The sequence below is a fragment of the Typopeltis vanoorti genome, chromosome 16 (genome assembly GCF_054136105.1).
Source record: "Typopeltis vanoorti isolate ZY-2024b chromosome 16, IOZ_Tvanoo_1.0, whole genome shotgun sequence".
In the NCBI taxonomy this organism is placed as follows: domain Eukaryota; kingdom Metazoa; phylum Arthropoda; class Arachnida; order Uropygi; family Thelyphonidae; genus Typopeltis; species Typopeltis vanoorti.
The window spans coordinates 33,627,319-33,642,234 of NC_143564.1; the positions used below are offsets into that span (position 1 = coordinate 33,627,319).

The window sequence follows — 14,916 nt, forward strand, 5'->3', positions numbered from 1 at the left end:
GAGTCGTGGCAATATGACACTGTGGTAAACACAGTGCTGCTAGCGTCCCTCCTAAGTGCTACAAGATGGATTTTTATTATTTTTTATACAAAATAAGAGAATTGTATAGGATTGTTGATGATAAAATTAAATATTACAAGCAAATATAAATAAATGAATAAATATATTTTTATATCGAGAAAATTGGGGGTTCCGCAGTGCCTATGCACGAAGCCAACAGTCAAGTTGGCGAAACTAGTAGGCTACATCTCTGTAGAAATCTCAGACTAATTAAAACCCTGTTTCATATGTTTCTTTGTATGGCATAACATTGAATTACAGCTACTCTGGGAATGTTCAACTCATCCAGAGTTGAACATTCCCAGCCAATTGTATTTATAGTACTATATATTTACATATGTTATAGAAATCTGAATGTTAAAATTTACAATCAAGAAGAGGTAACGATATCAGTGTTCAATAAGGATATGGTCGTCGGGCTTATGTACCGGGTACTCTCCCCCCCCCCCCGCCTTTGATAAGGAGGGAGAACTCAGGTTACTTTATGATAATACAAAATGACATTATGTAAACAAACGGAAAAACTTCATTTAACGAAACGATAAACAAGTACAGGATAACGAATGCATGTGAGCGAAAGGTACAAACACATACCGCCTTGGCAACAGGTGGCGTGGTAATGAGAATATGAGAAGTGCAGTGTAACAATATTCCAGTTCACAGAGTGTCGCACTCCTGCGTATATCAGGTTCATGAGAAGAAATCCAATAAGTCACTCTCTACTCGCCGAAGGTCGTTGAACCTATCGCGTATGGTTTCACCATCCGTCCAAACTGGTTGACGTGCTTTCATAGATTTGGTATGGTTTGCTAATCAGTAATGGGACTTCAGTTGTGTTCTAACCAGCGCATGACCGATGTAAAGTACCAGCGCATTCCAACGAACGCGTTTCCTGGTTAGTTAGCGTATGATGACATAACAACGGACAGGTTTAGTACCATCTTATGAAACCAATATAAAGTCTATTACGACGGCCATTCCATTAACACGTTCACCAAATTGCTGGTATTTAGGAAAGAATATAGCTTGCATTGTAAAACCTATAGATGCAACATGGGATGAGTTGATAGTCAAGTGTATGAGTGGTGCTTGGAAGAAGCTGTTGAAAAGATATGTTCTTATACATTCACAGGATTCCACAAAGACTAAACCTTGCAAGGATGATTTGTGACAAGATGGAATTGCTAGCTAAAGAGATGGAAAAAGACTGACAATTAAGATACATAGTCAGTGAAAGAAGAGATCTCAAATGAAAATCTAACAGAGCCAGACGCACAAAAAAATTGCAGAAGAAGAGGAAACCGCAAAGGAACAGGAAAAATAAGCGATTCCCCTCCTAAAAAACTTGCTCTATCCTCAATTCGGTCATTTGAGGTAGAGCAAGTTAGCAAAATAGGTAGAACGATGCACACCGTAATTGCTTGCTACTCGTACAGAGAAATTTATACAAAAAAGAAAAGGTGAACTGTGCAGGCATTCTTGGACATAATGTACAAATTTTAAATAAGCCCATTCCTGCTGTCGCTGTAACCCCCCCCTTCTCTGAAGACCAGTCTACCCTTTCGGCAAGTTATGTATCTTGTGAACCATCATCAGAACTCAGAATTGTTGGAATTCCTGAATTTGAAAAATTTATTGATGAACTAGCTTCTCATGTCCAACTAATAAAGCAACGGCTTTGAAGAATTCCTCTTGCTCCGTGTGTTTCCAAGTTGGTTATTTTACTGTAAGCGCAGTGTACACTCATGTTTGATTATTTATTAATTACAGTACTGGTATACAGTAACGTCATTCATATTTGGTACATTGTATTATTTGATTATAAACGAAGAGTAAAATCAGTCAAAATCAAAACAGTCCTACATATTTCGGCATGTTAATGGTGAACATATCCTGATGGTTTCATGCGGCGATTTCCGACTTACAACCTTTTCGACGGGACCATCAGAACCGAACTCCTTCGTAAGTCGAGGACTGACTGTATTTTTGTCCGTCAGTTGCGTCTGTTTTCCTGGAAGGTTTGCCTAGTTGCAGGCTGAAAAAAACGAGTTTCCGAGAGGAGAGGGGGGAAACCTTCCCCATCGGTATATGAGACCGGCTAACTCACTTTCAGATGAAAAACTCTGCTAAAGGTTCGCGTTTTAAAAGGGATTCGAACCTAGGTCTTTTCAACCGAAGAACATAGTCGAAACTGAGCTACGGAGATGAAGTTTTTCGGGACGAAAATGAGCTCGCTATGTTACTGGGCCAGTTCTGTTTCGGGGGACAATGAATTTGACCTGGGTTTAATGGTGAATTTAACGGCCAATGGATCAAACACTTAAAGAGCCGCAAGATATTATAGACGATGTGCGCTCTGCCATTGATGGACTGTTAGATTCTTTGCAAACATCATGGCTACATCCACGCCCAAATATCATTGGACATCTAATGGAAATACTGCCGCGGGGATGGGAGTTATTCGAAGGTGACCTCATCACGGTATTACGCAGATAATTTTCTCGGTATGATCTCTGTAACAGTTTTCATGCAATTTCTTATGTTTTCTTTTTTTTTTTTTTTAAATGTAGAAATCGCAAGCAATTTTTAATTTTGCGATATTGTTGACACCAGTGCTGTAAGCTCCCCTCCATTTCGGTTATTACAGTTTGTATAAAATGGAAACAAAAAAAAAATCACTTCGAATTAAAGAAATTTAAGGATGTTTTGACGGCGAATCCAAGGTTATGAGCTAATATGGATTGTCATATAACAACAAAAACTTTTATTTCCAATACGGAAAAACGATAGCTTTCAACATTTACCTATTTATGTGATTATTTAAAAAAATAATATGTAGACCGTTGAAAATGAAAAACCAGACCGTAAGAACATGAGCAGTTAACAGCCATAACACGACAGCCTCATAGCCTGAGGCCGACATGTTTTCTTAGTTTTCTAATTAATCGAAGGTACATCCCGAACAGGGGTGGCTCGTGCACAGGCACTGCGGAACTGCAACACCCCCAATTTTTCTCGATATATAAATATATTTACTAATTTATTTATATTTGCTTGTAATATTTAATTTTATCATCAACAATCTTATACAATTCTCTTATTTTATAAAAAATAATAAAAATCCATCTTGTAGCACTTAGGAGGGCGAAGGACGCTAGCAGTACTGTCTTTTCCACAGTGTCATATTGCTAGTATTTGCTACGCATGCAAGCATATGCACGTCATAGTGAGATGCGAGCTATTAGCCTAATGCGGCACTGTCCGTCGTGCAGTTCCACTGTTGTTTCTATGCAGTTTGCGCCAGTAGTAGAGTGTTCGTACTGCTTATTGTGTTTACTCCGTCTCTTTAAATATTTGGACATTACAATTAAAGGATTTAATTGTAATGTCCAAAGATTGTAAATCCATTCCTTTAATTGTAATTAAAGGAATAGATTTTATTTTTAAGTAATTTTGAATTATACCAAACTGAATAATTTTATCGATAATAAACAATATTTTTTCATGTTTAATTTTTTTTTAAATTTTTACCATCATTTTGATATTTTATCCAAACACGTATACACTGTACTTACAGTGTGTATGTATATTTCGAAAATTGCAGCACCCCCACGATTTCAAGCCAAGAGCCGCCACTGATCCCGAATAACGTATACTTCGGTCCTCTTCTTCTTTTAGCTGCTATCTTCCTTTCTAATGGTTGCAATCCATTTGGTACGTGTCCCAGGATGTTATCTTCTTTTCTATGATTGCTTCTTGAATAATCGGTTCTCTTTTATTACACGTTAGATTTTTTTCCCAATATCCAATGCACTCTTCTTAATATTCTTGATGCATCATCCAACGTTCTATCGAACTGGTGATGTGATTCTAAACGATTCTTTCTGTCAGGAATAATTACAGAAAGGACGCCATGAAGGAAGTCTACGCTCTCGACTCCAGCTCCAAAACAAGAACAAAAACAGAAAATGAAATGCCCTCAAGAACAAGGATAGTTAGTCATCTCATTTTCTGTCTTTGTTGCACGTGTATCTATGTTTCAAATGCTTAGAGATAATGCCAGCTTGCCGCTGGCGAAACGTCGACTTGTAACTGTTCCGTTTGGTTATTAAATTATTTATTTTCATTCCTGTTTCACGCAGTTGCCCTTCCAGACAAAAAAAAAAAAAAAAAAAAACACTACAACATGAGTGATTGATATTATCTTTCTAAAAGCTATTTTCTTAAGTTGCGTATATTTTCTTCTTTCAACAAAACAAGAAAATTTTGAACCAAAATCAGTCATTTACGAGAAGAGTATTAAGCTATACATTCGCAATGAACGTGTGGACGGACGAATGTACGTTATAGCAGCCTCGAATAATAATCAGCATGGGCTCCAAATATACCGCTGCGTGCATGCCATTTTCGGCTCACACAATATCCATTAGCTATTGAAAGCTGATTCAAAGACTTTGCGTGCGAAACAATATTGGCTCCTTTGTGAATATTAAAGAAAGAAAAGGAGAAACTAATATTTAAAGTATTTTAGTCGAATGTCGAAAGAAAGTAATTCTGAGAAAAGTCAGATGGTGCTTAGAACAGACACTTATCTTAAGACAAAACCCTGGGTACGTACGATGGGAAATTTTGCAAATTAAGTTTCATTTAAATAAAAAATATATATATATTCGAAACAAAAAGGTACGTTTATATATATATATATATATATATATATATATATATATATATATATATATATATATATATATATATATATATATATATATATATATATATATATATATATATATATATATATATATATATATATATATATATATCTTGGTTGTATTAAATAAACATGAATTCTGTTTTACAAAAACATAAACGCACTGAGTTCATCATGCTCTGTGACTTGAAAAAAAGACCCGAGTATGAACGAATCAACATAATAAAGATGCTGATCATTACCTCTGAGACTCAGATTGTAGCTACTGCTGAAACAAATCCGAGTACGAACCAATCAACAAAATAAAGATGCTGATCATTACCTCTGAGGCTCAGATTGTAGTTACTGCTGGTTGCATTCCACAGAGCAGTTGTTCCATAAGTCACAGATATCAAATACAGAACGTTTGTTCGGCAGCCTGAAGTGGATCCCATAAAGTGATATCTGTTGGACACTCCACACATCCATTACCACGCAACTCAATGCGATAATGGATGGGCCGTATGCACGTCATATTAGACATATGCTATCTGGAAAATTGCGGGTTCTGGCTTGTAGCAACGTGATGGACATGATAAATAAGATAGCATTTATCGCAATAAATAAACTTTACAATAATGTACCCCAGTTCATTGAGAATCACTTTCAACACCTGGCGCAATACTCTGATATTCATACGTACAAAGAATGCTTACAAGATTTAAGATCACAATACTTAAAAGAAAGGCGAAATATTTATTTACTGAAGCTACACACACGTAACAATTATTATCCAATTAACTTATGCCATTCGTCTACTAACAGCGGAGAGCCAAGGTTCACTCCATTTTCAGTTCGTTTACGTTATCTGAAAGCACACGATGCTTAAACCTAGTGTTTAAGCACACGATATTAATATTAAGTGACGTATGCATTTACCCTGATTACAGAGAAAAGCGAATAACAGTGTTTCAGTTGCAGTTTCTAATTTTCTTACCGTTGAACATGGGGGGGGGGGGGGATTTCAATAGTCTACTCCACACATTCATTGACATTACTACCACAATACGAATTGCAGACTAGCCCTACTATTTTGTATACGTTTTATTCCAAAATCTGCAATTGTTCATCGATCTCGTAGTTTAACACTGTCGTTCCTGAATCCACTAATGCTATCACTTTCAAGTAGCAGGCACGGACTATGCTACACCTCCAACTGCACTCTTTCTATTCAGGAATAATTTTAATGTAAGGACTGGCAATAAATATACAAGTGTAAGCGTTTGATATATGTTCAATAATTTTATTAAACAACGTAACTGCTACCAAATATACTGACTCAGTACAATAAACCTTCAGTTAACACACATACTGACACCAATGTGCGATACTGGTACAGTATACAAGAGACACTAAGCTTTCTATAGTCTCGGAGGAGGGAAAAAGACTGATTTTTAACTTCCTCCGTCGTTAATGGTGATGCCCTTTTACTGGAGAGACCTGGGTTCGAATTTAGTCTGTACGATAACCTTTATTGGGACTTTTCAAGTGAAGGTGAGTTAGTCGATCTCATACGTGGTGGCAAGGTTTTTACTTCCGGAAACTTGGATTTTTCATTCCACAAACCGGCTAAAAGAACACACACGCAATTATAGCCAATCCAGTAGGATTAACGATAATCATCGAAAATCTATTACCATTTCAAAATACACGATTGTTACATTACTAAGAATAAGTTCAAAGAGGAAATGCCGTTTAGTAGAAATCAAAGGATTAAATCATGGCTCAAGTAATTCAAAATGTAGTAAAAAAAAATAAAGAGAAATGAGTACAGTTTCTGTTTCATAAACGATAATTAGTTGCCTTAACTGAAGTGTAAGGAACGGAAAACTCAAATTCGTTAAAACGTTTTATTTTCGCCTTTGCATCTGGCTTTGATCACAGATATTCGAAAGCATTAGGCGTCAACTTGCGTGCGCTGATACAATCGACATTAATTAGGATCAAAATGTTGCTGCGTTTTACATTATTAGCTGATGTTCGGTAGAGAGAGGGGGGGGGGGGGAATATTACAAAACTGATAAATGAACATTCCGCTCGTAAGAAAATCTTCTCGTGTGAATAATTGTCATTAATTCCGTTTTATATCGACTTAAAAAAGGCAGCATTTTTATCGTTTTATCAGGAAATCTTATTTTATTAATAGAATGCACTTACATTACAACTAAAATGGATATCCGTTTAGTTTCGCCCGTTTCTATTTCACAAAATATTAAACCGAGGAATCTCCAATCGTCATTTCAATGAAATCTTTTTCTATGGATGATTCCCATCCTTCGCTTCTCCACATTGAAGGCTGTGTCGTGATGCCGATGTGGGTCACGCGAGCATTATGTGTTCGGCCATAAAGATTGCGTGTTGACCATTTCAACAACTGAAAGATGATTCTTTTTTGGCATATCTAAATTTTACAGTGTTCGAAAACTGAAATTTCTTTTATGCTACGCAGTAGGATTTCTTTTTTAGAAATTCTGTAAAAAAGAAAAAAAAAAATTTTTTTTTTTTTTTTTTTTTTTTTTTGAGTAGTATAGAATTTTAATTTTTTACAATATCCGGAGATCACTTATTTGTTGAATCCTGTCATTAATAAGTATATATTCTTCTATAATTTACGAATACGTTTTTGCTGGGAATAAAATATGCAACTTTGCTTTCTTTGAGTTTGGAATCCCGAACTGTAGCTTCTTTTAAAATATTGCCCAATATTTTTTGCACGAAATCCGTTTTATAGTGGCAGATTTGGAGCATCCCAGATCATTTAAATTCAAATGTATTCTTGGGTAAATCAGCGTTGGGTATACGAACCACCCTTTTGTCTAAATTTCGTCTAGACGATAACAAATAAGTCCTTGTGATGCTTCTCCTATTGCCTAAAATTGATCAACTATGCTCCACGGTTAAATTCCGGGACTCAATTGAATTAGATAGCGTGCCGGATGAAATGGCATCAGTGACTTACAAGACGGCACCACTGATGACGCATGCACATAGGCTAAAAACAAATGAGACGATGTTTAGTGAAAACTGGATTGTCTGTCGGAAGTGGATAGTAGAGAGATGTGCAGTGAAAGAAATTCGAACGCAGGATCAGAGACTAGAAAGAATAACTGAAACCATTAACACAGTCAAGTTATCGTATAAGTTTGGCTTTGTTTAGGATTCTGCCTTTGTAAATTTTGTTAGATAATACAGAAAACAAAATAAAAGCATAGTTGATGTATCTCATCCTAGTAATTTGCGCAATTCCATTAATCATTTCACAATTAAAAAAAAAAAAAACTTGAATCAAATTAGTATTAGACAGCAAAAGCATTCTCGTGAAATGAGACAGTTGGAATAAATAAATTCACTTACCATTAATTATCTGGTAACGGAAGAACACATAACATAATTAATATCATTTTGAATATATTAATTTAGTAATAATTTTATTATGGTGTCTGAAGTTCCCATCGTACGCTCCACTATCGCACACTTTACAAGTATATACTATTTCTGAAATTCAGTCATAATTCTAAAAATAATTCAAAATTCAGAATGCCTCTTCTATTTAGAATACGAATTTAGAATAAATACTTCATCTTGCCCAAAATAAGAACATAAAACTTATAAATATAGAAAATATGACATGATACAGGTGAGAATTCACTTTCTGCATATACAACTTAAAAAATATTTCAATCCTATAAAACATAAGCATTTAAAAATTTATTATTAAGTCTAATTGCTTGATGACGAATCCAGAATTTAGTTTAGTTTTTTCATTTATTTTCAATTATTTTTTAATAATTCAAAAAATCAATTTTTTTAATTAAAGTTAGTTTTACAATATTGTTGCACTATGATTTCTTTAAAAGAGAAGCAATCTCACCTATCGCCGTCCCCCTACTCTGGATTCACCACTGCTTAAAGTGATAGAAAAGTATATCACTTGACCATATAAATACACAATGGACATTGGATTATAAATTCTTTTACCTAATATCTTCCAAGAAGTCAGCATCTTGCTGGTGTTTCGTCTGGAGTTTTGTTACCTGTTCATTATGCAAATTTCGGAGAGCAGTGGTGGCCTTTGCCTATGAAGAGAAGAGTAAAGTGGTCTGTTCAATCTGTTTTCCATGTATAAATGTAATCGATTATTTTGATGTACAAAAAGTATTTCTGTAAAAGTATTTAAACTAAGTTTGATGGTGCGGGCAATAATCACAGAATGCTTGTGCATTAGTTCTTTATTAATACGGTTATCTGAATGGCATATTCCTTTCGACAATGAGTAAAAGAGTAGAGAGAGAGAGATCGAAAATAATGGCGCAGAACATCAGAACCAAAAGCAACGGGGGGATATTAGGTTGAGGTATGTGGATCAATAACCGAAGCTTCTAAATTTTTTCCAAATTTTCTGAAGTAGATTCGGTTCGATATAACAGATAGTGCATTTAACGAATATCTTCTTCTTCTCTCCCGTAGTCCTAAATGGACCATTGGGTCACTCATGGCTGGTAGGTGATATTCTTTGTTAGCTTCCTCCATTTTCTTCCATTGGTTTATCGATTTCCCCCCCCCAATATTACATTCATACCATAATACAGGGACTCTTCATCGCTGTTTCTTCGATTCTAGGACGGGATTCGAACCCAAGTTTTTCCAGCCGAAAGGCAGATGTCAATATCCCAACGAGTCGTAGGTACACTACCGCTTCGTTGTCCTAAGTCAGTCAGTACTGACGAATGCCCTTTGATTGGAAAGACCAGAGTTTGAATCTCACCCAAGTGAAGACTGTATAAGGTCCTTTCAACCTAAGGTAAGTTAGCAGGTCTCGTATTTACCTCATAGCCTTACTTCGGCCGTAATTCTAAATAACAACAGTAGCTCGCTATCCTCAGCATTTCCTTCCTATTGTGTGTTTAAATCCGTTATACTAAAATAGCATTTAGAAAGTTCATGATCCGCAAAATTAATAAATCTTCAAACATTATTAAATACTGAATTAGCATCCGACAATCGCCACAATGGATTGATTTTCCATTCTCTCCTAATGTGGCATGCTTTTGTGAGAAAAATAATCCTTCGAATACGACAGAGAATGATATTTAAATCATTTTTCATATTTTCCCCAATTGGGACCGCTACGTTTGTTGGCTAATGTTCATGCTAATATGATCAAACAGTAATTGATTTCAATTTATAATAAGTGATATTTAATTTTTTTTCCCCGCTTAATTAAAATTACTGTGATATAAGCAGTCATATGAAATAAATGACAAGAATTGATTTTGTTCTATTACTTCATTTTGATCGTTGGACAGTTTTTTTTTAAACCGTTATACCAAAAACAAATAAATATATCATCATCAACAACAGCTTTCTTCAGTCCACTGGTCGATGAATGCCTCTTTCCTTTCGGTCGATCTTGTGCATCTCTCTACCATAAATGTCCACAACATCTTCTATCTCATCCTCCCATCTTACCGCTGGTCTACCTGGTTTCCGATAACCAATTCTTGGTGTCCATTCTGTTGTTCTCTTTGTCCATCTGTTCAGATATTCTCATCACACGTCCTGCTAACTGCCTTTTGTAGATTATATATTTGTATATACAGTACGCTTTATACTTGTTGCATATATAGTTTACTTTTAGTTGATTATGTTTTTTGTTTTATCATAATCAAACTCGTATGTGTTCTCAAAGGGCGTGCAAGGATAGTTAATACATGCTTACGTTTACATTAAACTCCAATCCACAATTTTTCCCTCAATTATTCCGCTATGTGTCAAGACTCCAACAAGGGACCACTTCTCAGTATGGATAACCTAAAATTCACTCGGTAGCGGGGCATCTGAAAAGTTACAGCTTGGGAGCCACAACAACCTTAAATCCGGCCTTGTCTCTCAAGTCATTTGCTGACTTATTTTCTAGAAAGTTGCAATATGTTTTCTTTTCATGACCGGCTCCAACTTCTTGAGTCCACCGTGAAGTTTGATTCTGTCAAACTTTTATTCACTTTTATCCTGCTTAAAATAAAGTGGTGATTACTTCCTATTTCCAACTTCCTGTATACTCTTGAATTCCTGAACCAGCATGAAGATATTACTGTCAGCAATAATGATTTCTGAACAGAAATTATTAGCTTTCTTTTCTTTGTGTGTGTGTGTGTGTGTGTGTGTGTGTGTGTGTGTGTGTGTGTGTGTGTGTGTGTGTGTGTGTGTGTGTGTGTGTGTGTGTGTGTGTGTGTGTGTGTGTGTGTGTGTGTGTGTGTGTGTGTGTTGTTTCAATTACCTGCTATTCAATATTATATTCGTGTTTAATGTTGAATACTGTAGCTATTTCTTCCTCTCCCAAATTACTATTACCCGAATATAACATCTTATAGTAATTATTTAGCAAATCTATAGCGGAAATTTATATAACATATTAATATTATTATTTTATTTTAGGATAATCTCCAACATGCAAAAGCTTCCACTACATAAGTACAACCAGATTTCTATTTTTGGCGAAAATACTTCGAATTTATTATCATTCCAAGTAAACATTCATCCTTTGCGAGGGAAAAGGGAGAGGGGGGGATAAAAGTATAAGTTATGGTAACAATGAAACTATATACAGTATTTTGTCTTCCTCCCTCATTTATTAACCTTCACTTAAACAATACGGAGTTTTGTTTTATGTCTTATTGTTTTTCGTTTGCTATTCTTGAAGTTTCCCAGTTTGCGCAATCAAAATTTCTTAACTGAAACACACGAAATTAGTACTTGTATATCATTGTCGGCATAAGTATGGGCGAAACAGAATACATTTTCTTAAGAAATTAAGAGCGATATCCTCCAAGATAATCGCACCAATCCTTAAGTGCAGCGTATTCTCATCGTCATCCCTACATAAAACCTTTGATTATTTAGAACTTTTGAACTTTGATTATTTAGAAATTAATAATAAGGCAACTAAAGTTGTAAGGTGTTTCCTGAAGGAGAAATGCTACCCCCTTTAAAAGTATTTTAATGACTGCGCTTACTCTTGAATTAAGCTCGAAAATGAAGGCAATCATTTACAGACGTTCTGTATCTGCTAATGATAAAATTCAGCAAAACGGTGCCGATAAGTTTCTGCAGACAAAAAAAATATTATTTTAACACCAGCGTCAGAAGAAGACGGTTATATTTTGTTAATTATTAATCAAGAATATACAAAAAAGACGCAAGCTACTTTAGTTCGTCTCTGAAAATATAATATTATCATCGTGGAACTTGGAATTTCTAAACAAACGGCATGCATTTTTCTCCCGACATATAACCAGAAGACTACGATATCCGTCTCTTACCAGCGTTCACATTTTTTATTTATTATTTAAATATTTTTATAATATAATGAATGCAGCTTCGATATTTAAAATAAGATTAAAAAAAAAAACGAAGATATCGCTCAGAGTTATTCAAAACAGTTTTTTTTTTGGGGGGGGGGGTCTGTTTTCGGTAACTTGAATGAAGGGCTAATACGTTCTCTCGTATTTTTACTTTTAACACGTAAACCATTCATATAAATTAACAGCGACAACGCACTGCAAATGCAAAGACCTATTTCAATATATAAACTATAAGACATGATTTTTAGAGCCATGAGTCAGTAGCTACCTTGAACTTGGTGATGACTTCTTTCTATCGAATTCAATATTGATCACCAGAATCTTAACTCTCCCTTGATATTAATTTCTAGTTAATTCCTATTCTTCATTATGTTTCAGCGTTTTTCGCCGATTTTAGTGAGTCAAAATACATCTACTGCTTGAACACCTAATGAAGTTTCAACCCCGATTCCCCAAACCTTCTGGGAGTATTGTTACATCCTCCTGGGACCGACACCGAATTTTAAAAATTCACACTGGGGACAGAAGTTTGCAAAATGCTGGCGTAGCGTTTTCTCTTAGTCATAGGGTTAATGGTTACAATACGATTTATTTTTCTTACTATTACCAATACCTCGGGGAGTAGGGAATAATAATAATCTGTCAAACATTTGTTGATTAATATCAAACAAATAACCTTTATTGAAGACTGCCTTGACTCAGCGGATAAAAAAAAAAAAAATATTTGCGCGTCCTTGATAGAGTTTGAATCCTAGTTATTCCGATCGAGGGCCAGGTCGTTCTTCGAGTTCGAAACGAAATTGTCCAACATTGCCCGACAACATCGATTACCTAACATAACTGCATTTAAAGAAACTAGTAATACAGCTGTTATTTAAAAGAATAGCTAAGTAAGATAATCTGTTTGCTGACAGGTTATGTTTTATGTAACTATGTAATTTAACTGACAGATGAAAAGTTTCAGTTGGTTTCTGGATCCTCCCCTTTCAAACGCTTAAACGAACAAAAAAGTTCTTGGATTGGCAATGATACCAATGTAAAATAACGTGTATTCCGTTTCCACTGTAAGCCATGATATTAAAAAAAAAAAAAAAAAAAAAAAAAAAAATATATATATATATATATATATATATATATAGTATCATACGTCTGTGTTTATATAGTATCATACGTTTATGCGTATATATATATATATATATATATATATATATATATATATATATATATATATATATATATATATATATATATATATATATATATATATATATAATTTATAATATATATATATATATATACATTATATATATATATATATATCTTTTTTTTTGTACAAATATATAAACAGGTTCGCAGTTAATTATATATATGGTTTACATCTTAAAATTTCAAATTTCAAAGAGGATTACATTTTAAATTTATAATATATTAAAGTTTTTTTTAATTCATTTATAATATTAAATCAAATGTCCTCTTAGATCCATTAAAATATCGACAATATATTTTCGAAATAAATACATAAATAATATAAATATTCTCTGAAATGTTAACTTGATGAATTATTTTAAGTGCGAATTTTAGCTTCAAAAATTATTACTAGAAACAAAATAGTAATATTATTATTAAATACCACTGTTATTTAATAATAATATTACAGCAACATTTGATCTTATAGCTGTTACAATAAAAGATTTTAGTGTACATAAATAAGCAGAAATTGAAGAAAATAGCTAATATATGTGTCGACATCCTATCGAAATAATCCGAAAATACCCTAATTATGGAAACCTGCTACTGCTTAATCCTAAACCTTCATGGCCTACCAGACCTATTTTTCTGAAATCCATTGCTGATGAAAAGTCTGTTGTTTTTAAAGAATCCCCCCCCCTACACGCGGGATACAAGATAATAATAATATCCGTTAACATTTATGTGTATAAAAGCACACTATGTGTAGTAGAAGGTATTTTTTTCTTTATTTATTTCTTCGTGATTTTATTCATGCGTGTACGTAGTCTATGTTAGAAACAGATCATACAAATAAACAGTTCTCACCTTTCTAGGAGGCGGTTGCATGTTTTTACATTCAGTCTTAGAGGCTTCGTAAATCTCCGTTCTCTTACCGCACTGCAGTCGCCATCCTGAGTATACTGCTGTTACTACACGGAGTCGATACGATTCCACTGGAACAAATGTTAAGCGTGTCCATTTGTTTATATCCAGTGGCTCCACATGGTGACCATGTGATGAATGAAAAATACGGCCACTATTAATTTCTGTGTGAATAGCGTATTCTAGAAAGTGGATCATTCTTGGAATATCATAACGGTTTTGATTTTTTTTAAAGTATTATTATAATCTACTAACAAAGAATTGTAGGACAAAAAAAAATGTAGTATATTGCTTGGTTCAGCATATCTTTCCCTCACACAAAGAAAGCTAATTTGCCTAATCAGTTGATTAGAAATTCGGATGTTTCAGTCTTATATCGTGGTCCAATAAGATTTATTTCCAAGTATTACACAGTGGCGCACCCAGAAAGGGGAAAAGGGGGCCCTGGTCCACCAAAGAAAAAGGAAATAAAAAATAGAAAATTTTCCAAAAATCTTTTCATAATTAATAAAATTCATTTTTTTTTTTAAATTTATGTTGTCTCGTGTCTTCTATTTCTATACTACTTATGAATTAGCGATCATTACAGATGCTCGTCATAGATCGTATGCGACGCGTAGTGTGTATTCTCAA

The 14,916-nt window shown here is 34.3% G+C and overlaps 1 protein-coding gene across 1 annotated transcript in view; it reads right to left on the bottom strand.

Moving 5' to 3' along the window:
- The window catches only part of nwk (FCH and double SH3 domains nervous wreck), a 493,235-nt gene extending 478,956 nt beyond the window's left edge, over positions 1-14,279 (bottom strand). The window contains exons 1-2 of the mRNA XM_090406304.1: positions 14,227-14,279; positions 8,789-8,886 (exon numbers count right to left, since the gene is read on the bottom strand). Coding sequence (XP_090262430.1) covers positions 8,789-8,886; positions 14,227-14,247 — 119 coding nt within the window. The 5' untranslated portion in view covers positions 14,248-14,279. The remainder of the gene's footprint in view (positions 1-8,788; positions 8,887-14,226) is intronic.
- Between the last annotated feature and the right edge of the window lie 637 nt (positions 14,280-14,916).